General features: G+C 43.5%; 2 protein-coding genes and 1 non-coding gene across 4 annotated transcripts; 1 reads left to right on the plus strand and 2 right to left on the minus strand.

Annotated features, from left to right (window-relative positions):
• LOC136429817 (armadillo-like helical domain-containing protein 3) lies at positions 1-27,984 on the plus strand. 2 transcript variants are annotated; one of them, XM_066419805.1, is made up of 27 exons: positions 1-109; positions 10,601-10,778; positions 11,562-11,618; positions 12,170-12,235; positions 12,580-12,660; positions 13,211-13,318; positions 14,000-14,092; positions 14,613-14,687; positions 15,407-15,493; positions 16,254-16,310; positions 16,962-17,066; positions 18,056-18,105; positions 18,806-18,881; positions 19,500-19,569; positions 20,156-20,203; positions 20,860-20,958; positions 21,568-21,626; positions 21,996-22,061; positions 22,600-22,666; positions 23,081-23,141; positions 23,492-23,580; positions 24,150-24,232; positions 24,911-25,037; positions 25,526-25,601; positions 25,987-26,065; positions 26,535-26,651; positions 27,548-27,984. In XM_066419805.1, the coding sequence occupies exons 2-27, from the start codon at positions 10,656-10,658 to the stop codon at positions 27,638-27,640; spliced, it is 2,112 nt and encodes a 703-aa protein (XP_066275902.1). In that variant the 5' UTR covers positions 1-109; positions 10,601-10,655; the 3' UTR covers positions 27,641-27,984. The 2 variants fall into 2 exon arrangements, with proteins under 2 accessions (XP_066275902.1, XP_066275903.1); XM_066419806.1 differs by having other exon boundaries at positions 14-109; positions 10,632-10,778.
• On the minus strand, positions 6,841-10,098 carry LOC136429816 (uncharacterized). The gene has a single exon (XM_066419804.1). It carries the CDS (start codon positions 8,080-8,082, stop codon positions 6,841-6,843), a length of 1,242 nt encoding a protein of 413 aa, XP_066275901.1. The 5' UTR covers positions 8,083-10,098.
• On the minus strand, positions 17,672-17,774 carry LOC136431910 (small nucleolar RNA U13). Its single transcript, XR_010755431.1, has one exon. It is a non-coding gene; the product is annotated as a small nucleolar RNA U13 (small nucleolar RNA).
• Positions 27,985-27,988: the final 4 nt, after the last annotated feature.

Below are 27,988 nucleotides of genomic sequence, written 5' to 3' on the forward strand. Positions count from 1 at the left end.
CCTGATGACGTCACGCACGTATTGGACATGTTGGCCATGTTGCCAACGTCCCGAGGAAAGAAAGAGCTGTTTTGACACTCAAAACTTTACGAATTTGTCAACTTTTCAGGTAAGAAATATCGCAGTCTTCAAGCCAGAAGGATTCTAGCTAAGTTGTCAACTTGAAGCATAATTCTTTTTTTCTTTAATTTATCTAATCGAGCGATTACCGAAAATTTATTACAAGGTGGGAGGGGGAGGGGTACTTTGGATACTTTGCAGGTTTTGGGCGGAAGACGAGTCTTGTACGGCTGTTTCCCGATCTTTTAGTACCGCACAGATACAACAGTCAGCCCAAATCGTACATGAATTTGTGTGATTTTTTCCAGGATAAAAAAAAGACGTATAATATAGATTTTATCATGGCGGATTTATCATTACACATATGAGAGGTCAGTTGGGGTCATGATCATGATAAATTCAGATCCTGATTATCCTAATGATATAATATTCCCTACATAACGTCATGTAGGTTTTCAGAAAATGTTGGTCGTGTTTTTTATTACTATGTGTCATTTATTGATGCTGTTTCCTGATGTGACAAGATGGTCTTTTGGGTAGGATCTGGTCTACTTTACGATGTGCTCTCACCACACGAAGCTCTCACCAAATATTACCAAGACTCGGGTTCAGTTTACAGTTTGATGTGATACTTTATTCAAGGTACTGCTGTCGATCGTACATACAAAGAATGCAAGGGACTAACGGAATATAGGAAGTTACTAAGAAGATACAAATACCTGAACAGAAGTGGATGGACGACGAATGGAACTACTCTAACCGGGGTGATACAAGACAACAGCAGCGGGGTGATCTCGGCTCTAAATCTACTTACAGACGTCCTACACCGATCTTTATAAGCTTTCCGGAAGGCGGGGCTACGCGAGCGCGACGGGGCGTGGTCAGGCTGACGCCAGGGCGCGCCCGTGTCACGTGCTCCCACCACGTGACCCCCGGGCGGTCCTTACGCTAATATGTTGCCTGTTACACCATCCCCCGGCACGCTAATGATGCTCCCGCATCATTTAACTTATCATTTAGAAAACTATTTAATGAATATGTATTATAAACTTAACCTTCAAAACCTAACGACAGAACGATGGGAACATCGGAAGATAATTTAACGTTTTAACAACTCTCAAATAGGAGAACGGCACCATATTGGCAATTATGAGATAAACAAACAGAAAAAAAATATTACAGAGGAAATTTGGTATGGCATGCCAATTTGTTAATGTTACAATCAAACGACCCACTGGATGATACATCCTACAATCAACACAATACATAAAAACTAACGAAACATAGCATAAAATAGAATATTCCGACAATGACATAACGTTACATCATTAGCCAACCTGATACAATGAACATTGTCAAAATAGAGACCCATTAGAAAAAGACACCACAATAATCGTAAAACAATACCAAGCATAATCAATGTCACAATAATCACTGACCAAATAACGCACAATCAAGTTCAAAAACGTCACCAATCAAACACAATACAATCAAAGTTGACATAATTCCAAGTGAACACTGCAGGTTCCAAGTACAACATCTAAGATTCTAACAACAGAACAGACCATGTCAAACCCGGTCGATCCGGTATAGAGCGTTTTTGCTCGGGAGTCCGCTATGTTTTGTAGCGGGTCCTACATTGCAGGACGAGGAGGGGACTCAGAAGTGCCAACACGTTCGGAAGGGAAAACGGGCCCCAACGGAGAAGAGAACGAGGCGGTCCCACTACCTTAAACTCCTTGTTATTTGACCCTAATAGAACTACGAGTCCGGCCTTCGTGGAATCACTTTTTAGGAGACCACCGAATGACAACTGGAAGGCTCAAACTGCCAGAACATATTTAACAATAACAAAATCGAAGACATATTAACTATAACCAAGTCGAAGAGAAGGATGTTTTTAACAAACCGTTGGTACGTAAGTACGGAAGTCCCACCGTACGAATGTGATAGGAGGAAGGGCACCCCAGAACAGAGACTGGCAGCGGAGCTGCGGTGCACGTCATGGTAGGGGGAATTCGATTGTGCTTGATGGAGCGATAACACCCTGCTGTGGGGCTTCCTAACGCAACATTAGTGGTCCTGGCGGAGAGAGTGCTGGTCTCCCGCAACTCATCCGCGAGGAATTCACCGACGAAGCACTTCCCGTTTCTCTGTTTGACGTAATACACTAGAGGTGGGGGCGCCCTAACCGCCCTACCACGTGTACGAGGGACCTCAATTACGGATGAAAAATGTTCCCTCTCCTTTAGACTGTTTCAATCTTGATAGGTTTCGTTAGGCCAGCAAAGGCCCGAACTACGGTTGTCATAAGGTGGGTTGTCGGACTCCAACTGTTTGGCGGGGAGTCGTTAGTTGAGGGTTGCAAGGGAGGGGCAGAAGGACCCACATTGTACGGTTCCCCCCCGGGACACGACCTATCCGAGGGATGGCACTGACTAGACAACCCCACACCCAGGTTCTTTGTGACACGGCATACATTGGGGTGGACATGGTCTGTATCACTGTCACTACTAGAATCATTGTTCATGAAAGAGATGTAATTGTTCAGATGTTGTGGTGGTCGACGACGTCGGCTGGGTCGCTGCGGTAACGGTGACCCCGAGACGGTTGACGTCGTCGTCGCAGGTGTGCAAGAAGACGGTGGATCAGGTGTTGGGTCAGGAACAGGTGGCGGGTCTGGAACAGGTGGCGGGTCTGGAACAGGTGCCGGGCCGGGAACAGGTGCCGGGTGTTGAACAGGTACCGGGCCGGGAACAGGTGCCGGGTCTGGAACAGGTGCCGGGCCGGGAACAGGTGCCGGGTCTGTTGTCACCGACGTCGGGCGGGAATCAGGCGGCTGGGCATGGCCAGCGGCTGTCGGCAGTGGAGCTGAAACGTAAGAGGAAGGGGGCCCCGCGGAATTTCTTCCTTGGGGCATTACAGGATCTAGCTCCGGGTCGTCAGCGCTGGCATCCTCGTCAGAGGGCGGGTCGTCGACGTGGTGTCGCCTGGGGAAAGAATTGTCACGTCGCCGGCGCCCCTCCTGGTTGGGGTCATAATCCGGGTCAGCCTGTTGGGGGAGAAAGGGTTTGAGGTTCTCGAAGTGAACCACCTTCACGTCCCGCCGGCCACGGGTATTCTGGATCTCATAGGCGTGGTCACCCACGCGGGCCAGGACCTGGTACGGGCCTTTGAATTTTGGGGCCAGTTTCCGGGAAAGGCCCACTTTACCGGCCGAATTCCGGACCAGCACCCGGTCACCAACAGAGTACGGCTGGCCGTAAACTTTCTCGTCGAACAACTCTTTCTGTCGACTTTGTTTTTGGGCCGTGTGTTGCTGCACCAGGCGGAAGACATGGGGGAGGCGGTCATTTAAATCTGTGACGAAAGCAGGGATGGTGGTTTTATTATCCATTTCTACACCTGTCAGAAGGTGTACGGGTAGGCGGGCTTCTCGCCCGTGCGTGAGGAAAAACGGAGAGAATTTGGTAGTGGCATGGCAGCTTGTATTATAGGCGAAACGGATTTTGGGTATGTGGACGTCCCAGTCCCGTTGGTTAGCGTTGACATAAGATCTTAACATATTGCCCATTGTCTTGTTAAATCGCTCTACCAACCCGTCAGACTGGGGATGGTATGGAGTTGTCCTTGTTTTGTTGATCTTAAGGTATTTGCAAAGGGTTTTGATTAGAACAGAGTCGAATTGTTTGCCTTGGTCGGTGTGTAGGGCCGCTGGAGGGCCATATCTGCAGATCCAGCCATTATAGAAGTGGTCGGCCACTGTTTCTGCGGAAATGTCGGGTAAGGGGAATATTTCAACATTCCTGGTGTAATAATCCGTGATAACCAGGGCGTGTTTGTTGCCAAGAGCAGATTTGGTTAGTGGACTTACCAGGTCCATGGCTACCCTTTCGTTAGGGTAGCCCACGACACTAGGGCACAGGGGTGCTCGGGGTTTACGCTGTTCGCCCTTCGCTTTTTGGCAAACTAAGCAACCTGACACGAAGGCTTTTACGTCGCTAGACAATCCCGGCCAGTGGAAAGTGTTCTTTGTCCTTTCCACTGTCTTATCGACTCCTAGGTGTCCAGACAGCGGATCCGTGTGGACCATCCGAAGGACAGTGGGGATGAGGGAGCGGGGGAGTAGTAGTTGTAGGACGGGCTCGGGGACACCAAGTTTAAAATATTTACGGTAGAGGACCCCGTCTCGAAAAGTCAGGTTATCCCAGTCACCATACAAAAGCTTTTGCTGGTGTGTCAGGGCCTGCCAGCCGGCGGCCACGGGCTTAACATTCTGGGCCTTGTCGGTGACAAGCTGGCCAAGGAGAGGGTCCTCGCTCTGTTTAGCTGCCATGTCTAGCGGGGAGCATAGGGGAATTGGCTGGCTGGCAGCAGCCGAGACAACATTGTTAACATGGGGGGCGGGGTCGCACTGCGGGGAGGGGGAGTTACTCAAGCTATCGGCATCGGCGCCACACTGTGTGCAGGGGAGGCGGCTAAGGGCATCCGCGTTGCCATGGCGAGTGCCGGACCTATGCTCAATTTGATAGTTATATGGGCTTAGCTGGAGTATCCAGCGGGTTAACTGGCGAGGGGGGTTTTTGTTACGGAGGAGATATTGCACGGCGCTGTTGTCTGTACGGAGGAGGAAGGGGTGTGGGCCTTGGAGGTAGCAGTCATGTTTAGTGATAAATTTAAGCACTGCTAGCATCTCCCGCCTATGGGTGCAATAGTTTTGTTCTGCAGAGTCAAGGGTACAGCTATAGTATGATATGACACGCTCATGCCCATCCTGCACTTGGCTCAGCACGCCCCCAATCCCCTTGTCGGACGCGTCCGTGTCGACAATGAAGGGCAGATCAAAATTTGGATACGCGAGGACTGGGGCTGAGATAAGTGCGGCCTTCAGCTGGTCGAACGCGGACTGGCAGTCCGGAGACCAACTGAACCTGGCTTTCTTTCTAGTGAGAGCCGTTAAGGGCCGAGCGATGTCAGCGTACCCGCGGACAAATCGTCGGTAATAATTTGCCAAACCAAGGAAACGTTGTACATCGCGGACCGAACGCGGGGCGGGCCAATTGTCAACGGCTGAGGTTTTGGAGGGGTCCGTGTGGACGCCGTCGCCAGAGATAACGTGCCCTAAGAAGTTAACCTGTATTTGGAGGAACTGACATTTCTCCGGGTTTAGATTGAGCCGAGCCGCGCGGTACCTTTGGAAGACGGCTCGGAGGTTCCTGAGGTGATTGTTTACATCATCATCAGAATGGACAATATTGTCGTCTAGATATGCTAAGCAGCACTGCGGTTGCAACCCCCTTAAGACGGACTCCATGAGCCGGGCAAATGATGAAGGGGCGTTGCATAACCCAAATGGTAATACTGTGTAATGATGGGTGCCAAATGGGCTAGAAAAGGCCGTCTTTTCAACTGATGAAGGGTCGAGAGGAATTTGGTGGTACCCAGCTCGCATGTCCAAAGTTGAAAACAATTGTGATCCGGAAAGGGCGTCGAGGGTATCATCTATACGGGGGAGTGGCCAAGAACACTTCTTCGTTACGGAATTAAGGGCTCGATAATCGACGCACATTCTGGTGCCTCCGTTCTTCTTCTTAACCAAGACCACAGGGGCCCCCCATGGGGAATTGGAAGGTTCTACGAAACCTAGAGACGTGAGCTTTTCAAGTTCCTGCCGAATTTGTTCTTTAGCCTGGGGGGAAGTACGACGCGGGGGAAGGCGGATCGGAGCGGCATCACCGGTGTCGATAGAGTGGGTGAGTACCGGTGTGGTAGACATGTCGTATGGGGAGCGGGAGACTATGTCTTCGTATTCAACCAAAAGATCGAGGAGTTGTTCTTTGTGAGACTGGTTTTGTAAGTACGACAAGTCAAATATCTCCTCCATCTCCTTGCGGATGGAGGGGGAGGGGGAGGGGGGAGGGGTGGTGGTCGGAGGCAAGTCTGGGGAAGGTTGATTACGGATGGGAGGAGCAAGGGGAAGGGGTGTGTGAGGACTGATGGAGACGCCGCGGGAGGTGGGGCTGTCAAACGGATGGAATAGGCCAATTACCGCGCCGGGACGGATCACGATCGGTTCAATAGACTCATTGACTACGAAAACTCTAGTGGTGTTTTTGGCGGGAGTGTGGGAGATCAACTCCCCGGTCAAGCCAAATCGACCTAATGAAGTGAGCGCCGGATTAACATAGCCAGGGCCAAGGGGGCGATCAGGGGACTTTCCTACCACTTTGCCTGGTACCAGGTGGACCGAACGTCCTGGAACTGTGTAGGAATGCCGAGTCACGACACGACGGACGGCGCCAGCCGCCTTACGGGAAACTGGAATAGAGACCACGCCCTCTGCCCCGTAGAGTGTCATCTCGCGCATGCGCAGTGACAGGTTGGCGTCATACGTCATCAGGAAATCAGTACCGACCAAAATGGGCGTGGTCGTGTTGCGACACACGAGGAATTTCGCGGGAAATATGTGTTGTTCCCACCTGAGAGGAAGATTTACACACCCCAGGATGTCTAAGGCCCCCCCGGCAACAGTGGACAGGGCGGGGCCAGCATAAGGGTCAAGGGTTGGCGGGGACTGGTTAGTTAGTTTGCTAAGTGTGTCGTCTGCTATGAGGGAAACGTCTGCGCCGGAATCGATTAGCACGTCAACGAGATGGTCATTAATGTGTGGCGTGAAATGGAAGCTACCAACTGATGGGATGATGGGAGGGGTGGGGGCAGCAGAAGGGGGGTTAGCGTGGGTCTGGGGGGGAGGGGAGGTGGTGGCTGGCTGTCGACCCCTCAAGCCAGCCAACCGTCGTTTCCCGACTGGCGGCGTGCCGCGGCGCGCAAGAGCTGGGGGCATTCCCTCTTCCAGTGGCCATCTTCGTGGCAATAGTTGCATTCAGTGGCTTTCGTGTCGCGGCGGGGAGGTGGGTTGTAGGTCTGGGGGGACCGTGGCTTGCTAGAAGGACGTGGGTGGGCGTCTACTGGCTGGCGGGCTTGTCCCAGGGCGATTTCGAAGCGGTCCTGGAGGGACGCAACGTGTTGTTCATGTGTTTGCTGCAGTTCCCGGAGTTCCCGACGGTGGGAAGCCAGGACAGTTTGAATGTCTAACGCGGGAGCGGGGGAAGGGTCGCTGACCTGGCGGACATGGGCGGGAGGAGGCGGGGCGGTGTAGTTAACAGGGTGTGAGGTCTGAGCCTGAGTTTGATATTGTGCTTTGAGGTCTTCGTAGTACTGTAACGCGATGACCGCGTCGTGGAAGGTTTCCGGTTTGGACCTCTGCACCTCCCATGCCATTTGTTTATCAGTTATTTTCCCCACGAATTCCCGGAGACCCAGGCTATCCCGGGTCTGTTGGTCGGCCTGGGGGTGCACTTTAGCGATAAGACGGCGAATTCGGACCGCTAAGGCCTGGGGCAGCTCATTAGGTCGACGAGCCAGCGCGAACAACTCCGCCTCGTAATGTGATGGGTCGTTCGGCCGGCTGAACAGTTTCCGCATAAAGTCGAGGATCAGGTCGCAGGGCCCTTCTTTGATGGGGTCCGGGGCCGTGACATACGTTTGAAGGGCGTCCCCCGTCAGCTGACGGAGGAGCACCGTTTTACTGAGCGCATCGTCCCACTCGCCGTAGGACCTGTCGGTCGAAAAGTGAGTTTCGAATTCTTCCCACGTGGGGATCGGAGAGGTGCCATCGAAGCGACACAGCATCTTTGGGATGGTCCTAAGGCGAGCGGTACGAGAAGGGGCATCATCGAACTGTCCGTGGGTCGTAGGGGGAGGGTTGAGGGTCCTATAACGGGCAAAAGCGGCGGTGAGGCCGCTTGGTTGGGGGGCGTCTTGTGGAACGGGCTGATGTTGGGCGGCGGGCGGAGGATTCGGACCGCCCACGGGGTTGGGAGGAAGGGGTGCGGCGGCCCTGCCACGACCGCGGCCCCTCCCTCTACCCGGAGCGCCCCGGCCCCGCCCGTTACCATGGAGACCAAAGTTTAACTGAACGACTTCGTCGTCAGCCATAGTGGAGTTTAAGTCAACCGACATGGATGAAAAGGAAAGTTGGAATTGAAGGGTCGTAAAATAAAACTACAGACAGGCAGGCCACACAGGGCGCCACGGGAAAAGTTAGCAGACAAAAAGGGGTCGGCGTAGTCAAAAGAAAATGCCGGAGTAACACGTCAGTGCCAGTCTGGATGAGTCGGCGAATTGAAGGCTACCGACAACAATAGGTGCGACCGAAAATTATGTGGTGTTACTTACCGACAAAGCGCCGTGTCGCCTGGGCAAAAGTTGTAAAAAGTCACAAGAACTCGCGAAAAAGTGACAAGCGACAAGAACAAAGGGGGATTCGGACATGCAAAAATAACAGGCGCCACTGAAGGTCTGGCGGCCCACTACAAAGGTAACGGTCACGTTCTAACGAAAAAATCGCGAAAACACTATAACTTTGACGGGGATTAAACGAACGAACACGGTTTAACGAAAAATTCGCGAAAGTACGAGAACGTTGGTCGGGGAGTAAAACTCCTTGGCGGTTAGGTCGGAAATGATTTAGATGTTCAAAACGAAAGTTGGAAGATACGACACTCAAAATGGTGCAATGTGTTGCTTGGAGACTCGATTGACGGTTCCGTCGCAAATTCGCACCTTGGTACGACACGAATGGAATTTTTAACAGAGCGTGGGTAGGACTTGGGAACAAAGGACTTTTGCCACGCGGCCAATTTAGTGAAACAAGACAACGGGAACGATTAAAGGAATAAGCAAGGAAATCTTTTTGGACAGCGTAATAAGGTACAAAGCAATTGACCGAAAACGAACAGGCGGAACTCAATGGCGGTTAGGTCGGAAATAAATTAGATGTTGATTATCAAAACGAAATTTGGAGGCTCCGACACTAAAAATGGGGCAATGTGTTGTTTGGAGAATCGATTGACAGTTCCGTAGCAAATTCGCACCTTGGTACGACACGAATTCACAGAGCGTGGGTAGGAATTGGGAACAAAGGAATTTTGCCACGCGGCCAATTTGGTGAAACAAGACAACGGGAACGATTGAAGGAATAAGCAGGAAGAAACTTTTTGGACAACTTAATATGGTACAAAGCGATGGATGGAGGTTTAGGGTTAAATTTGGGCTGGTCAGAACGAACGGAAATTACAAGGCAAAAGAATCAACGTCGCTTTAGGTCGGAACGGAAAATAGTATCACAAAACCCACGCGCACAATTTAGTGAAACAACTGCAACCATGAGTTTGTTCTACAAGTTAAAACAGAAAAGCCACATGTAGGCACAATTTAGCCAGACAATTGAACCTTTGTTTGGTACGGCAAAACGTGATTTGATATGGTTATGTTTGGAAGGAAATCACAACGGGTACGTAGCGGAGAATTTGACCGGGCCGGATGGGTAGAAACTGACGGAATTTGTTCCGCGCGAGGGATTGGTGCAACAACACACGGGGGACAAGAGAATCGAATGCACAAGTCGAATCACAATGTCGGAAAACTCGAAAACACAAGTAGACTTACAAGTAACAAATCAACAATCAGAATCGACAGCAGTAACTGAAAATCACAGCGCAATACTGTAACCTAGGCGTGGGAACCATGTGACAAGATGGTCTTTTGGGTAGGATCTGGTCTACTTTACGATGTGCTCTCACCACACGAAGCTCTCACCAAATATTACCAAGACTCGGGTTCAGTTTACAGTTTGATGTGATACTTTATTCAAGGTACTGCTGTCGATCGTACATACAAAGAATGCAAGGGACTAACGGAATATAGGAAGTTACTAAGAAGATACAAATACCTGAACAGAAGTGGATGGACGACGAATGGAACTACTCTAACCGGGGTGATACAAGACAACAGCAGCGGGGTGATCTCGGCTCTAAATCTACTTACAGACGTCCTACACCGATCTTTATAAGCTTTCCGGAAGGCGGGGCTACGCGAGCGCGACGGGGCGTGGTCAGGCTGACGCCAGGGCGCGCCCGTGTCACGTGCTCCCACCACGTGACCCCCGGGCGGTCCTTACGCTAATATGTTGCCTGTTACACTGACAAGCAGTAGACTTTCAAAGCTATTTTTATGTTCAACGTAGTAGTTTTTTGTGTTCGATGCATCTGTTTTGTCATTGCTCCTCGTGCTAGCAACCCTTCCCTGTGAAAATACTGTGAATGCAGAAATGTTCGTGGTTTTCGCGGCCACCGCAAACAATTTTGTAAAATTTTCGTCAATTTTCCAATACTGTAGCAGTATGTGACTGTAGCGCTGCCGCGAACTTAAAACCACCGTGAGCACTCCATTTTGCCTTAGCGCGGAATAAAAACCATTTGAACTTAAAATGCATTTACACTATGATTGTCCTTCTACTTAAACAGCAAGGAACCTTGCTACCCTATGTGCCACTAGGCACTATAACTTGCAATGGTCTGAACGAACGAACAAAATGAATTATCTACACAAATGTTACAGCCATGTTACATTAATTTGTAGCTTTGTTGATTTAAAAATTCTCATTTTGTTTCTCTTTATTTATATATACATACATTAGGGCCAATGAGTATAAACCTTTCTGCTACAAGGGAAGATACCAGCAAGTCTTGAGGATGACAACAACCCCAGAAAAAGCTGACAAGAAAGACAAGGAGTCTGGGCTCCTGAGGAAAGGGTCTTCCTCCAAGAAACCACTCAAAGAGAAGGTGGTCCAGATCTACGAGTCTTTCTTCAAGGTAAGACAAACCGTTATGTTCTTTTACCATGTTTTGAATTTTCTCACCTCCCGTTTTCTTTGGTTGTGGTTAAGGAACATGTTAAAATTGTTCATAGAGATAGCTATAGTTTTGTGCACCGAAAAGTAAATCCGAATGCAAGCTAAACTTAGTTAGCCTCTGTTGCAGACTCCTTCCGGCTGTTTTCATTTTCTAAGTTCCAGTTTTACTATAAATTTTTTTTCTTGTTGTTGGCCGGCCGGCAATTAGAAAAAAAAATGTAATACTATAAAAACAATAACTTGAAAAAGAAAACAGCCGGGAGGAGTCTGCATCAGAGGCTTAAACTTAGTTACAAACCTTACGGCCTATCTTCAGAACTAGCAGTTGACTCTGAAATTCTATACTAGTAGTCAACTTCAAAAGTCATGCAGCAAAAGTTTCATAATTTTTTCAATATTCAAATGTCAATAAGATGCTGTATATACATTATAATACTAGTGTACAATTATATACATGTAATACTTTTACATTTGTATGTAGGTAACCTGACATAAATATCTAGGTGCACCTACAGTTATAAATCAGGTGCACAACTCCAATTTTGGGTGCGGCAGTATTTCGAGGCTGTCAGCATATATAATATTGAAGATGTTATAATGCCCTGTGTTTCTTGTCGTATGAATATATATATATATAGATTCAAGGAATTGCAAGTTGTGTCCCATCACTATATTTTTCTTAAGTTTTTGGATACAATGTAAATCATTTACATGTGTGTTGCTATTTTTACCTTCTCTACAGGGAGATGACCCTTCTTTAGGTAACCCCAACTTCTGGGACGAATTCTTCTTAATGAAGGTGAGTAATTTACATTATTTATCAAATCAAACACTTGAGTTAGTAGACCGCAAATTCCTTGCAGCCTGTCTCTCACTTCACAATTTGTTTTTCAAATACAATATATGTTTGATTCTAAAGAATTTGACCTAATAGACCCCATTCCAAATACCGGCGCCATTTTGAATCTAGCGCGAGCGCGCGTGGTTCGAGCGCGGGAAAAGTAAACACGCGGTAAAGACCACGGCGGCGGTAAAGCTAAACAATAACGTCCCCAATAGAAAGCAGCATTGAGTCATCTTCGGCGGCGAGATGTTCTCCTTCTCAGTGAAATCCATTGATATATTTGCATGGCACAAGTAGAAGATATTGTTGTGGGCACTTGGACTCGATATCGACCAGTAAAATTGTGAATTTTTGCTATTTTTCCACAGTTCCTGCCGGGATGTTGAACGTGCGCTACAGCGATAGAATGCCAATATGTTTCCACCGCGTGCTTGTAGTTTCCCTAATAATGTTAGCTAAAGTCGAGAAAAATCCCACAATTATGTGTTTCCTGATTTTCTTCACAGGCAAATGTTGCATACATAGAGAAGACGTTCTCAAAAATGACCCCCGAGCAACTTGTAGCATTAAAGGTAAGAGAATCAAAGAGTGGCATGTATCATATTGTCCTACTAGTACTAGTTGTCTTCTTCTTCTCCTTAGTGCATGCATTAAGTTTGCATGGTTTTAATTTCTCGGTAGGGAGAAAATTGAGTGTTCGCGGTGGTTTTAAGTTCGCGTTTGAGACAATAGTAGACAAGGGGATAGGAGGGCAAAATAATTTTGCGGCTGTTTTAAGTTTGCGGCGAAGAGCTTACTGCAAAAACTGCAAACATAAAACCACCGCAATCATTTCCACATTTACAGTACTAGTAGTCAAATACAGGTAGAGTCCATACATATGTCATATTGACATCAAATCCCTTTATATCTGCAGGACAATATCAACCTTCTCTGCCACAGATGCATTCTAACCCTGAAAGAAGACTACCAGATCAGGGTGGTCAATGCCCTGCAGGTCAGTTTGTGTTAACTTCCTACAGCCTAGTATGTGTTGTTGCTAAATACTCCAGGACCTTAAGGATACATGTATGATGAATTTGAAAAAAATAAGGCTGTGTGGTTATCTTTGAATTTGGTGTGTATAGCTCAACAAAAAATTATTTCATATATCTCAAAATACAAATTTAAAACCCTCTATACCCTACAATCTGTTTCAATGAAAATATGGAAACCAACCTGACCTGCTTGCTTCATTGATATGAAAATTTACTGCTGTATATGTGTTGAATAAATGTTTACAATGTTTTCCTATGGCTCCAGGAAGATCAAGTCCATGACAAAAACATTTTCCTTTTTTTTTAGATACATCTTTATTTCAATTTGCACAATATAAAAAACATAAGTATCAACCAGAGCTATTTTGTGCATTTTCAAAGCACAATGATTTACAAGTATAATGGTACATGTGTATAGATAACTAAATTAAATGCGTGTCTTAACATTACTGTTCATATCAAACAATAACATTCTTGAAAATGTTCCATTGTTGTTGTTTGTGTTTTCAGACCATGTGTGCGCTGATCCGTGGTGTGTATGGTAAGAGTCTGGGGGACTATGGCTTTGACATCATCAACATCCTGGTGGGGTTCGATGCTGCAGAGGTTCAGATGCAGGTAGAATGGCTAAATCACGCTTCTATCAGCCCGTACACTGCTCAGACCCTGACAATGTTAACGTAAAGGTGCCATAGCCTTTTTATAGGGTCAGTGGGTTGTTATCCACTGTGTCTAGGGCACGGTATTGAAAGATCCCATCCCTCTCCTTCCACTGCCTTTTACCCCCAAATATTTTGAGTGACATCCATCACTTACAAGGTAGTAAAAATCTCTCTGGTCCAGTTTATTCTAGACTATAGTTAGTGATGCTGAAGAAGAGTGATGGATGTCACCCAGGACTGTCTCCAGCTTTAAATTTTTTTTCCGTCCCACTCATTGTTTAGGAGGCCATGTTTTTGATTTTCAATGTTGAATCTGTCATTCTAAGCTTACAAAAATATATTTTCATCAGTTTAGGACAAACAGGGTTGAATTTTTTCCGTCCCAACAAGCAAAAACAGAAGGACAGGTCCTGGAGACAGACCTGATGTCACCCGAAATGTCTGGAAGTACTCTCCAAATCTTATCCAGTTGTAGAGATAGAATTGTCTTTGATTTATTTTTTATAAAAAGATGTGTTAAATACACTTGAGTATTAGATCCACAACAGTTACTGTAGATACATGTAAAGGGAAATATTGAGCTATTATGATTGTCCTTTTTCTTACAAGAAACTCTTTCCATTCTCCTCCTCTGCAGAGACTGATAGAAAGTGTCCACTCCATCCTGACTGGAGACAACCCTGCTGGGCTGAAGACCCTATCCCTCAAGCTACTCCTCATACTGGCCACTGTAAGTAACATAACAGTATAGATTCATTTATTTTGGTGTGGACTTAATTTGTTGATAGGAGTGGAGTGTTCTTAAGTTTGCAGTTGAAAACTTCTGTAGTAGCGTGCGTAGTCCAGTGGTTAGCGATCTTGCCTCTGGAACTAGAAGCCCCGGGTTGGATCCCGGCTTTGTCGCTCACCCAACATGCACGCTACCGAAAAGACATCCAGGTAATAAGATACACCAAAAATAGTAACTCTAGCAACTGGATAAGATTTTGAAACAGTCAGACGTTTCAGACAGCATCGCTATCTTTCGTCAGTGACTGAAGAAAGATCTGGTAGAACTAGGTTTTATACCAAAACTCTGAATAGAAATGTTAATGAAGTGAAGACAATTTCAGATGGTTCAAGAGAATAGTAAGTTAAGACAAGGTTATATGCTAATGAATCAATTTGCTCCTGTTGTTTAAGGAGCAACATGTTGTTGTTTTATAAACATTTTGTTGTTTTATAAACCTTTGCTATTTTTTCAACCTCAGGCAACTGATAATGTGAGCCAGAACACCATACTGGAATACATCATGATCAACAGTGTGTTTGAGTCAGTTGTACAGGTATGTACCCATGTATGAGGGAGCTTTAGGCTAAGACATCAAATTTCTGCACGTAAATGAACCCAACACACTTATCGAGAAGTGTGTGGGTGACCCGGTGAGCTTGGCCAAAAGTACTTGAGCGGTAGCAAAGCTGCATGAACTACTAGCTAATGAAAAAGCGCCATGCTTCGTCCTCAGTCTGAGGTTCGACCGCTTTACCTATTACCCAATGTACATTCACTACTTGCAGAACACAAACACAAAGTACCAAGCCAAATACCATGAAACCTCAGAACATTCTAGAATCTTTCCTGTCCCAAATATAGAGACAAGCCATAGCGTGTATAATCCATTGGTTAGTGACCCTGCCTTTGGAACTACAGCTAGGAAATTCGAATCCCACATTTTCTAGCATGCTACTGGAAAGGGTTGTCAGTCCTTAGCATGGGACGCTAAGCTGTTGGTCACTTTTCGTTGTAGTAGTCAAATATAGCTAGGGGAATTTTCCCCAAACAATGAACCTATGAATACTGTACAAAGCATCCTGTCTTTGTTGATATGGCCAGTAGAATATATAGTTACATGTGTAGCTATTCAGTGAGCCAAACTGGTTTGAGATCACTTTCTTCAACAGAATAATCTTGACATTTTTCCATACAAATGACTGTCGTGAAACATATCTTTTCTGAATGACATGATCTGAAAAGAAATCTATTTGATATGTGTATTTTTTGCAGATATTAGCAAATCCAATGTCCAGACAAGTCCATGGACATGATGCTCTCTTGCTGCTAACTATACTGGTCAACTATAGAAAGTATGAGGTGAGGTTTGCATAATGTCCTGTATTCCTGTATCTACTAGACTCTGTAGGTTTGTTTGTGCCTTTATTTAAACTCGATATTTAACTCTATCGGCCATAAGGCTGCTTTTCGTAGAGGGCCAGATTCAGGAGGAGTGTCAAGGGGCAAATACTTGGTCAACAGAGTTAACTCAAAATAATACAAAGAAATATTGTAGGTTAATTGGTCTAGTCTAGTCTTACTTGACGTGTATTCCAATACATTTTGATTGTGGGTAGACTTGCATATTTACATACCCTCCAAGGTAAGGTTTAGCACACCATGACATTTTGTGAGATATACAATATAACTTTAGTGCACAACAATTGTGCAAGGTACAAAGTATGTCATTTATAACTACAGTTGTATAAGGCTAATCTACCTGAAACAAGAGTGTATAGTTGTATGGGATCATGAGCTTTTACAATCATTGGAAGAATTTTTAACGTCTAGACATTCTTTGATATATTTTCCTATGTATACAATGCAGGGGTTCTTACATGTCAAAATGTACTTAAATTTGCTATTTAAGTCCCTTGAGATACATGGCCTCCTTCTGTCAATATTATCTTACCTTAGCACCTTTTAGTTCCTCCCGTGCCTTTGAGGCACATCGGGCCGTCCGTTGGTAAAATCCTAATTGAGAATCTGATGTGAGATGTCCTATCAGAAATTTGTTAGTGCTGTAAAATGTTTTCTAATGTATACTTACATCAATGACACAATATCACATCTCTTTCAGTCAGTCAACCCCTACATCGTAAAGCTGTCTATTCTCGATGATGAACTAGCGTTAAACGTAAGTCTCTACTACATTGTATTAGAGCTGTGTACCTAAACAAATTTTAGGTACAGGTACAGGTTCACGGGTTTAGGTACAGGTCGGACATGTACGTTTTCTTGTTGCGGTCAGGCACTGGTGGCACAAGAGTGCCTCTTACGAATTGTGCATAATTGCAGTTTAAGCTGTCATAAAAATCGTTTTACCGATTGTACTTGGGAGACATATTTTTTTAATCGACTGAAAATCATATGTGCTTGCAAGACATCTAAAGAAAAACTGTTTCCGTTTTGACTACGCAGCCATGAAAGATGCATATTTTACCATTGAAACTAGAGTTCAGTATTTGTGCTACATATACTTCAGGTTTGCTTTGTTAGTTTAGAGATTACGGGATCTTTTCATAAATATTTGGTATTGAATTTTTCTTTGAGTTGAATGTGTGATAGTTGTGCGCCAATTTTTTTAAAATAGAGAGAACTCTACGACCCCAAAAAACACCCCTCCAAATGAAATGGTATGGCTACCCTACGACGTTACAAAATCAACATGGCGGCCACCACACCTGCCAACGGATCCAACAAAGGTTTTGCTACGCAAACCTTTAAAAATGGAACAGCCTAGTTGGGGTATGAGACCTTCTTGACAGTTCATATGATCTTACTGCAGGGTCTTGGTTGGGTGATATCATCTGCCCTAACGGAGTTCAACAGAAAATACAAGGAGAAAAAGGAAGAACCACAGAGCGGGTGGTTATCCTCCATAACAAGTATGGTGAGTCAAAATACTACCTACCTACCTACCTAGTCCCTTGACCTCCGGGTCGTTGGGGGGACAAGGTAGCAGTGAAGATGGAGATTTGTCTCCAGGCTCGTCTGTTTCTTGCGGCAGTCAGCCTTTCAGCCAGGCTAATGGAGGTCCACTCTGCGATGTTATCCTGCCAGGATTTCCTCTGTCGTCCCCAAAATACTAGTCTATAAGATATCTTGTGTTTTAGTGTTCTAGATGTTTTGACTAAGTAAAGCAATGAACATAGATGATGGGTTCAAATGTACATTGTACAATTACAGACAAGGGTTTGCGGGTCATGTAAGTTTTGTACAGTACAGCTTTTGAAACGTGCAATGTATGAATGACATTGATGATTTTGTACCAACAAAAAAAAGGGAAAAGTTAAGTATTTGACTGATCAGGAGATGAAGTTTAGTAGTACAACCTTGGAATATAGTTTCTGGGTTCGAATTCCTAGCAGGCCCCAACTTTATGCCCTTGGGATATAGACTCTACATACCAAACATTACCTCCCCCTTGGGCTCATGTGTTAAAGAACACAATGCTGGCAGGTGGATTATATGGATCCTTCCATGTGTAGGTCAAAAGGTCAGAGGACTCAGGTGCCGAATGCGTAACAATGGGGGGGTCGACACCTGTCATGCAAAGACATGAGTATCCACTCATCATGCCCATTGACCTATGAAGGATCAGCTTAAGTAAGGGTCACAGGATACGTATGTATCACGGTAATAAAATTATGTTTGTGGTCTTTTAGAAATCTTATTTGTTTAATCTTAATTAATTACAAGGCGCTAGGTGTATTATTGTGGCATTTATGTGTATGATATTATTCTTTTGAGGTTTAAGTTCTGTACTTTTAGTATATGCTGCTTTCAGTAAGGAATTTTACAGGTTTTTGTTACTTTTACAGTAGCTCATTATCATATCATGAATAATTAATTGACCTACATGTGCACCTGCCTCCACAGGTTGGCAACATCTTTGTTGGGGATTCAGACAGTGTGAGTGCAAAAGTTAGGTAAGTAAGAAAGGATTTATGTTCAACATGTCATCATTTCCAATTTTAATGTATTTTTTTGTTTATTTGAAATTCGGTCTTCCGTGCAGTACCGACGTCATCTGCATGGTGGCGTTACATACAGTAACTGCAATGTATTTGTTGGGACCTTTGTCCTTTACAAGTTGCAGAGGCCATAATGATTGTAAACATACAGCATTATTACAAGCATCTCATATTTTTCTTATCACTGCATTGCTTACAGGATTTTTCTTTGAATCTTCTTTTACATGTATATTTAATATGACTCAATGTTCAGGGCTCAAAATACAGAAATCTTTATTGACACAACAGAAGTACAGCGACTTCCGTAAGGTCTTCTACAACTAAACATGCAAACAATAACAATGGGATACAAAATAATTTACCTTAGTACAAATATAACAAGTATATGAATACTTCAACATGTCGAGTTTCACCTATCACTTACACTACTAGTTCTAAGATCTAAACATTCTTTGATATATTTACCTATTCGTACACAGTAAGGGTTGTCTCCTTCTAAAATGTATTTGAATTTATCTATAGAATGGAATGCATCAAATTCTGTTGAGCAGGCGGAAAGAAGGTTGAACAGCTTTGAGCGCTTATCATGATATCGTGGACAATCTAGGATATACAGTCACGGTAATACATCTCTCCATTTTTTTTCTCCTTTCAGAACAAACGACTCCATTCTACTAGCTCTGTACGAAGCAGTTCATCTCAACAGGAATTTTATCACCGTTCTCACAACAGTAAGGAAATAAATTTGTAATAGTCTTAATAATCCATGACAATTGTACAAATAGAACAAATACTGATGTTGCTTGTCCTACTTGTATGATAGATTTCCTCAAAATTTTGATTGTAATAATTGTTTATTTATACCTACTGCTGTTGAAAATGTATGTAGCTCATTAAACCAGCTTGTACTTGTATGATATTTACAATATGATATGGTATCAGCAATTGAAAAAGTCAAATTCACTTGATATATCAACTGTGCAGAATGCCATGTTCTTCGGATGTCTTGTGAAATGGTTTTATTGGTTAGGACGAGATCAGTTTCAGGAGAAAAAGAACCCAAGAAATGATGTGGAATTATTGAAGAATTAATCATGTCTGTCAAACTGTCAGCTTCGCGAATATTTCATGGTGTTATGTTAATGTCACTCTTTGATGTGAATTGCAACTCCTATGACAAGACAACAGGATGCATCAGTGTAGCACAGGCTCTGCAGTATTTATGTTGTCTGCATGGTGGCGCTGTAATTATAGTGTGTTGATTGTGACTGAATCTACAACAAAAAGTTGATCGTTCCCATTCCCAGTAGACATGGTTAAGTGGACTCTATTGTTGTGTTTTTCTGCAGAGTCATACGGAGTCGTCCTCTGGTCCGTCCTCTCCAACAACAACGCGAGCGATGGAGGGAACGAGAGAAGGTGCGTCGAAACTTTCCAGTGGTTTTGTTTTATGGGTTTTCGGGTGACCTCTCCACTTCAAAGTAAATGCCTGCCTACCTACCTACGTGCTCAGGCCAGAAACTGGCCCCTTGCTTTCCTGGAGGATCTTCCATGTAGTCCTGTCCCTTGCCCTAGCCTCTGCTTCCCGACTGTTTAAGCCCGTCTCCTTCACAATTTGGTCTTTCCATCTCTTCGGTGGTCTTCCCCGGGGTCTAGAGAAAGCGGATTCCTGGCTGTAGGCTTTATACACTAGTGTTTGTGGGGGTCGTCTTACGACGTGACCAAACCACTTCAGCCTTCTCGTCTGTACCATTTCCACGATGGTCTTTTTTGCCCCGAGTTTGGCTCTGATTTCAAAGTAAATATGCACAGCAAATGACCCAGCAAAAATGTGCATTTCCAATGTATAATACTGTGCTACAGAATTGTTTCAACTGCTGATTTAAAGCACCACTAAATGATCCACTGGGGATCAAAGAGTTAAAAATGTGACTGCCCTGTGAATGTATCATACCTGAATGTTGCCCATGAACTTTGCCCTATTTTTCCATTTCTCCATGTACAGATGAGCTGGGGCAGCAGGCAGACCAGCAAGGTGGTGAGGCTGTGCAAGGTAGTCCTTCATGTTACACTTCATGAGCAACATTTTTTTGTACAGCCACCTACCGGTACATTGTATATCCTCTTGAATAATATGATAATTGAATTTTTTTTTTTTTTAATTATTTTTTTTTACATTACACATTTACAACTCCACAAATAAACACAGTTACATATTGTTGCAGGGGCCATTCCCACTGGCTTTTTTGCACTAGGGTGTGCTCCCTAGTTACATATATCTACAGGGGTCATTCCCACTGGCTTTTTTGGCTAGGGTGTGCTCCCTAGGACTTTTTTGACAGGGGTGTTTCATCCCCCTGGATTTTCTGTGCTAGGGTTTCTTCCCTAGGACTTTTGTGCAGGGATGTCATCCCTGGGTTTCTGTGCAACTTGATAAGTTGATACTTGAAATGCATTTAAGTTCACTTGGTTTTTATTTCGCGCTAAAGGGGAAAATGAACAGTGTTCGTGGTGTTTTGAAGTTCGCGACAGCGCTATAGTCACATTTTGCTACAGTATTAGACCGAAAACCACCGCGAACATTTCTGCATTTACAGTATATGAAAAGGTTTGTATGTTGGTTACTGAAAAGGGAATCATGTTTTCTAGCAAGCAATAAAATGGAAGCATAGTTTAAATGCATGAGAATAAAACTTTCTACCTGTCCAGGTCCACTACCGTCCAACCCCCCTCCGGACTCCAGCCAGACCACCAACCACATGGTCACCTTCCTACAGTACTGCTCCATTGTTATGCAAGATATAAAAGGTGAGACACAGGTTTCATTTGTTTTCGTCAGTGCCCTTTGACGATGTTTTAGTGGCAGAACTATACACATATTCCTGTTGTTCATTCCAGCTTTGAAATGACATCCAGTAGTGCTGCGTACCGGTTCTGTGTACCGGTACTGTACCGTAAAAATTTATTCGATACAAAATACCGGATCATGAAGTACCGGTACTGTACCGATATAAATTTACACCAAGTATGTGCTTATTTTGTGACTGATCTCTTAACCTCATGCAACACCAAACGTGATACCTTGGAACAATGTAACTACTATGCAACAGATCATTCAGGCAGGCCTGGAGTTTTGATAGCATTTGGCATTTTAGGCCAAGGGAGTTTGATGGTAGGAAACCTAGTTATGTTTTTTCTAATAAAGATACTGACAAGTTGAAAACAGTTTATGTTTTTGTCATTGAATAAGTTCAGAAAAACACATGTTAATTTTTCAAATTATTCGGGTACAGGTACTGGCCCGGACCTGTACCTACAATGTAAACCTCTGTACCGGTACCTGTACCTGTACCAGATCCCGATGTTACGTTTAGGTACGCAGCACTAACATCCAGTGTTCCTTTTCTAATGTTTCAGATGAACAAAGACTATGCAGTTTTAAGCTGTGTCTGGTCATCCTTACATGTATAGCCGAGGTAAGGGTCTACTGCTTTTATTCATTCATTATTAAATGAAAATGTTAACTTTTTGTTGTTTGTGTAATTTCAACAAGTATTGTCAGTAGCAGGTATCTTTTGAGCTGCAAGTAGATTTGGTAGAAATCTATTGTACTTTAACCTTCTCCCTGCTGCCTAACTCTGTAACCAATAGGGAACTGGGTACCAAACGGCTACTTTAGTGTGGTAAAGATTAAACTTTTTGAAAGTTTCTTCTATTAGTTGTTCATATGACATTTACAAAAATGCGTAGTTCCACAAGTTCTTAGCTGTAATGTAGATATTATTGTTCTTTTCTGAAAATCAGAACGCCAGCTTTGACATGACCCTCATCGTTTGCTTCCACAGGATCAATATGCAAATTCCTTTCTACATGACGCCAATATGAACTTTGTGGTGCAACTGTATAGAATGGTAAGCTTTACGATCACTTTAGAATTTGGTATTGTGCCATTGATTTTTTTTTGTATTGTCATTAGGCCACACCAATTTAATTTCTTGCTTAACAGATTTTTTTTTAATTTTAGCACAAAAAAATCATGAAAACAGAAGGCTGGGGTTAAAACTTGCACCTGACCCTGTTCACTCCCTGGAATTGTGTGCACCAAAGTACAAACTTTCCTCTGAGATTCTGTTTTCCTGTTGATTTTCCAATATAGCATTTTTTTTTTAATTCAAAACCAAGAAATTAAAATGGTGTGGCCTTAAGTTATTTACATTTGTATAACTATAATACTGCTGTTTCCTCATATTATGATCTTTCCTGAAACACATGAAATAAATTGTCTATTGTAATTTGTATCAAATTTATTTATTTATTTATTTCAACAATCAATCATTAAATTTTTGACTGATAGAAATAACAATAATGGAATGATATTTTTAATGTTGTCTATGAAAATGACATGGAACCGTAACTCACACAAATGTACATCCTATCACCTCCCCATAGCCTATGAGACACAGAAAGATTGCTGTACCAAACACCTCCTCAAGGCCTCTAGCATGTGCATGGTTAGGTAAGTGTGTTTGTTTCTTTGTTTCTTTGTCTTTTTGTTTGTTTGTTCAGACTCTTGTAGTGCCTAGTGGCACATACATCATTTAAGGCAGCGAGTTCCCTTGCTGTTTAAGTAGCAAGTCTTACTGTAGATATATTTCTACAGGGAAGGGTTGCCAGCCCTTCCATTTAAGGTCCTTGAGGCACCTCCTCAAACACGGGACCAGTTGTTTTTTTCTGTGGGACTAGAAGAGTTGCAATGCAGTGTGGGTAAGGGGGTTAAGTCTGTCATCTCCAGTTGCTATTGTTAACAGTTCATTTTAACATGTATGTATACAAACAGCCAAGGCGGTAGAGCGCCCAACTTTTATGTGTTGTATAATTATCTAATATGCACAAAGTTTAGGATATGACATATCAATTTTTTTTTCTGTAGACCTGACAGTTGAATTTATAGTGACCCATATGATGAAGGACTTTCCTATGGAACTGTACATGTAAGTAACGTCAGTCATTTGTGCTCTAAAGCATATCAGTGGGTACTGTAAAGCTTTCTATGGTTAAATGTAGACCTAAGTGTTATGTACTTCAGATAACTGAATAGTAGAGGGAAATTTATATTTCTTACAGCCTTCGATAAACCAACGCTAACTAATCATACAGCCGTCGGGCGCCTACATTGATACAATTACCAAGAAACGAGAGGAAGTCGAAAGTACTAGAGTAAGCTAGATATTTATATACTCATGAACTTGTATATATTGTTAACATGTGACCTGTGCTTAGCCCAGTGGGGCAAACATGTACAATAAAGGTCTTCATTCATTCACTCATTAATCCTGTGCAGGAGGTGCCTTGGGATAGTCCACAGACTGCTGTGTTACCAGAAGAAGTGCAGGGTCAGGTTACAGTACACCTGGAAAGATCTCTGGACAGGTGGGTGGATCTCTCACATCTTGGGCTACATCTTGATGTACATTTACACCACACCAATTTAATTTCTTGGTTGGGTATGACATAAATTAGATACAACACGGTGTGTTCCGCATCACCCTCGTTCCCGACCCTCCGCTGGTCGCATTGGCCATTGGCCATCGGCCGATACGGCCCGCGGTCGGGCCGGTACCTCGGGCGATACGGAATACACCGTGCTGTATTCTATATACATTGTCAGCAGCGCTATTGTTTTCTTCATAACTTTGTTGAGATTATTTGTGCCGTGTGTGTGTCCATTGTCCAGCTGCAGGTGTATCATACATGCAGCACCCTCCTTAAAGCAGGACCCCTATCGCTCGATTCGTCGTTGGCTCGCTCGCGTGGGGGCCCTGCCCTTCAGCTACGGTAGACACAGTTCTGGCGCCGTCGCCACCAAAACAGCTTCAGCCAATCAGAGGGTTAGCTAAACCTCATCTCAAGCAAAAGCGCAAAGGACGCTGGGAAGCTATCAACCGAGCTATAGGGGTCCTGCTTTAATCATTCTAAATATGATTCTTTTTTTGTTACAGCACTTATCAACTTAGTGAAGTTCATGATTGCTCAGGAGGCTCACCTGGCCAGCAGACATAACATCTTCTACCTAGCCATCAAGGTAACATCTACGTATATAATTCCATCAGGGCACATAATTCTGCCACCCTGAAAAGATACATCCTCGTTCTGTCGAAACAGATCTCCAACCCAACATCCCCCAGTATAATGCACTCCTGTATGTCTAAACTGTGCATACCTGGGGGGTGCTGCACTAGAGATCTCTCAAACCCACTGTTTTTCAAAGTGGCGGATTCTGAACCTGACGTATTAATGTTACCGTCATGTAGGTTACATGCCTGGGCTGATGACATTCATGCCTTAAGCATTTTGTACTGAATCTCTATGTTGGAATTGTGCATTCAAAAACAAAGAAATACATGTCATTTTCTTTTAGTATGAGTGATCAATGTGTTCAACTGTCAAGAACAGCATGTGTCTAATAGATGTACATTTGTATGTATATGTATGTATGTACATGTGTATGTAATACTATGTAATACATTTGTACTATGTGCAAAATGTATATGTACAATGTAGGTATGTATGACTGCATGTACTGCAGGCATTTGTAGCCCTAATCATTGACACGATCACACATTCAAGAAGTGTACTACCAATTCTTTTGTATGGTATATGAAACTTCAGTTTATATGTGAAAAACCTGTCAGCTACTTTTTGAAAAATCTATTTCTACATATCAGATTGCCATGAACCCATTCCTTATCCACTTGTACAGGTAGTGAATTTGTTCAACCTGTTCATCACCTATGGGGACACATTCCTGCCCTCCCCCACTAGCTACGACGAGCTGTACTATGAAGTTATCCGCATGCACACTGTCTTTGACAACCTCTACTCTATGGGTAAGCTGTGTGGTGTATTTCTTTTGCTTTACATATTTTTCTCACATCATGAAGGAGTTATTTCCATGCATTTCCTTACAAGAAGAAAGATCAAAATTTCAGAATGGGTGACATGAAAGATCCGTAAAAACACTATAAATCTGAAAGAAGTATAGAGCATTCTAACATATCAATGAAGCAAGAAGGTGCATACACGGCATTGTTGTATTTTATCAGCAGGTTTTTAGGTATTTCTCTGCTTGTCTTTTCATTGTCAGCAGTAGACATTTAATAGTGGTTATTTGAGAGAGTCAGAGGATCTTCAAATGTCCAAAAACTCTTCAGCTATGATTCACTGATAGCAAATAGGGACCCCACCATGGCAGCAGACACAGTGATGATGTCAGTTGAAAACAATCTATACCCATCATGATCAGGGTCAACGAGTTGCCAGTCTTTCGTTACCATTTTCTGCTACATTTTTAACAAACCGTCTGTGTTCCCTCCAGCATTGAGACATGCCACTAACCATGGGGAACACAAAGACTCGGCTACCAGACTGACCAATGCACTGGTCAACATCAGGTAAGTTGATCTCTAAGATATGTTCAAAATTCATCACTGTCTTTATTGTAGGGCAGTAAACATATACTTTTACAGTCAAATTGTTGTACAGACTTAAATGTAAGTTTGAAGACCAGTGCAATAGTGTAGTATGTCAGAGTTTACTCTTGACATTCGGGAGGTCACTGGTTTGGAAGTACCCTTAAGCTGTTGGCAAATGCAATGGCAAGACATTGTAGAATTATCAAACTAAACCTGTGCCACCTAGTGACCCACAGTGGATGTGAATCTTGTATTGCATAGTGTTCTCCAAACAGTTGTTCTAGATGATCATTCATTTGTTAGAATTAGATTTTCATGTATCTGTCAGGTTTTTACATTTTAACCCCTTCTTTTCCATTTCCAGAGCAATAGTTAACCATTTTACACCCAAGATCGACTCTTGGTCAGCAGCAAATCATCTGTCTTCCCTGACAGAAGACCAAGTAAGGAGCCTTAGTTTCCACTTTTCATCTTACAGATGTGAATTATCTAACAGTGTACTTAACCCTCATGCTGCTAAATTAAAGGTAGCTGTTTGACATTGGATTTTGTATTGGCTTTGGGCTTAGGCAGCAACTAGTGTACAAGCTACATGTGGCAGCAAAGCTGAAGATATTCTTGATAACGAAATTATTTCTGACATTTACAAGCAGATTTCAACACATATGCATCATTTTTTCATATTTCTATGTACATGTACTATACACGTCAAGCACTGTAAAAAGCAACCCAAACCATGGTCCCCTCATTTTTGGTGGCACCAATAAATACACTTTTAGCCAGGTGTAAACAATCCAGCAGCTTTTCTAAACATGCGTATTATGCAATTCTGTTGCATCTCTACTACCCGAATTTATGAACATTCTGCAATTGCAAATTGGCTTCAATGCTTCCATTGTGCTATAATTCCAGGTACTGGAGGTTGTCCGGAGTAACTATGACACGTTGACGCTGAAACTGCAAGAAAGTCTGGACCAGTATGAGAGATACGCCGAGAAACCAAAGGAGTCAGCATTCTTCACACAGTTGGTGAGTGGAGCACAGTTTGATTTGATTGTACATGTAACTAAATACTCTAAAGGTGCAGATTTACCATACAAATTTCTGCACCAGTATAAAGTTTCATTCGTTCAGACCCTTTTAGTACCTACATGTAGTGGCACATAGGGCAGCATGTTGCCTTGCTATTTCAGTAGCAGGGTATATTTTTACAGGGAGGGGTTGCTAGCTCTTCCCCTATACCATACTCGAGGAATCTCCTCCCCATCCGAAGATGGGTGCAGCCCCAACTGAGACATATCATGACCCAGTACATCAGAAATAGCTAGTGAAGCTTGTGGGCTAGCGGAGAGTGGGGCGGGATAGGTTGTTGGGGCCAGCGTGAGGGTGACCCGGGGAAAGCTCGTGCGCGGGCCGGTACATATGCTCAGTACATAACTCCAATCTCCTGCACTAGCCTTCAAATGTAGGTGGAATTTCCAGCTCAGTCAGGCATTGCAGATGTCCTAAAAAAGCATACCGTCTCATTAGTACTGTCAATTTCCCAATGCCATGAATGATGCTGATGCTTTATTAGATGTGTATATTTGAATATGAATCGAATGGAGATGTACAAATCAGCTTCTGTTTACGTTTGTGAAGGTTAGACATCAAGGTAAGCAATATATAAAGAGAATTCAGACTCTACAACTGGTTAGTTCTGCTAGTTCATTTTAGTGACGCTGAAGAAGAGTGTGATGGATGTCACTTGAAACGTCCAGAAATAAATCTCTGAATTCTTTTCCAGTTGTAGAGTCTGAATTCTCTTTATATACAGCTTCTGTTTATTATGAAAAAAAAATTAACAACCCACATGTAATTTTCCCCTTGTTGTCATGCCTTTTCTGCCTGTGTTTACAAACAAGTTGTTTTTCTTTCCCCTGCAGGTTCGCTCGATCATCTCCGACTTCAGAAAGTCTATCAATGTCGCCACCTTGCAGCAGGAGACAGTACTGCACGAGTTCTCACACATACACTGATTTTAAATTTAATGTATTCATCTTTTTGTGCTATGTACTGCTAACAATGGGTATTATGATGTATTGCAGACAAAATAGTCCTTTCATTAATTGTAGCAGCCTATTACTAAGAATTGCAACACTGACAATGCACTTTTTTTTCGCCGGTTATGACAGGTATAAATGTGACTTTTGTATGAATTTGGGAGAAAAATTTCAAGAAATGTGAAATAACGTGACTTCAGTTAAAGATATGTGAAAGGGGTAAATTTAAAAAAAATGTGAATCATGAAATGGGATACTTAATAGCCACCCTGGATGCTAGACGCCACCATTGTGGCGTCTTTATATACATTTGTAATAGTAGTA

The sequence above is a fragment of the Branchiostoma lanceolatum genome, chromosome 3 (assembly GCF_035083965.1).
Source record: "Branchiostoma lanceolatum isolate klBraLanc5 chromosome 3, klBraLanc5.hap2, whole genome shotgun sequence".
NCBI lineage: Eukaryota > Metazoa > Chordata > Leptocardii > Amphioxiformes > Branchiostomatidae > Branchiostoma > Branchiostoma lanceolatum.

Coding starts and splice junctions, on each gene's coding strand:
- LOC136429816 (XM_066419804.1), bottom strand. CDS start 8,082: ATGTCGGTTGACTTAAACTCCACTATGGCTGACGACGAAGTCGTTCAG.
- LOC136429817 (XM_066419805.1), top strand. CDS start 10,656: ATGACAACAACCCCAGAAAAAGCTGACAAGAAAGACAAGGAGTCTGGG. Junction 14,688..15,406: donor TGTTTGAGTCAGTTGTACAG/GTATGTACCCAT, acceptor TATTTTTTGCAG/ATATTAGCAAATCCAATGTC. Junction 16,311..16,961: donor ATGATGAACTAGCGTTAAAC/GTAAGTCTCTAC, acceptor ATCTTACTGCAG/GGTCTTGGTTGGGTGATATC.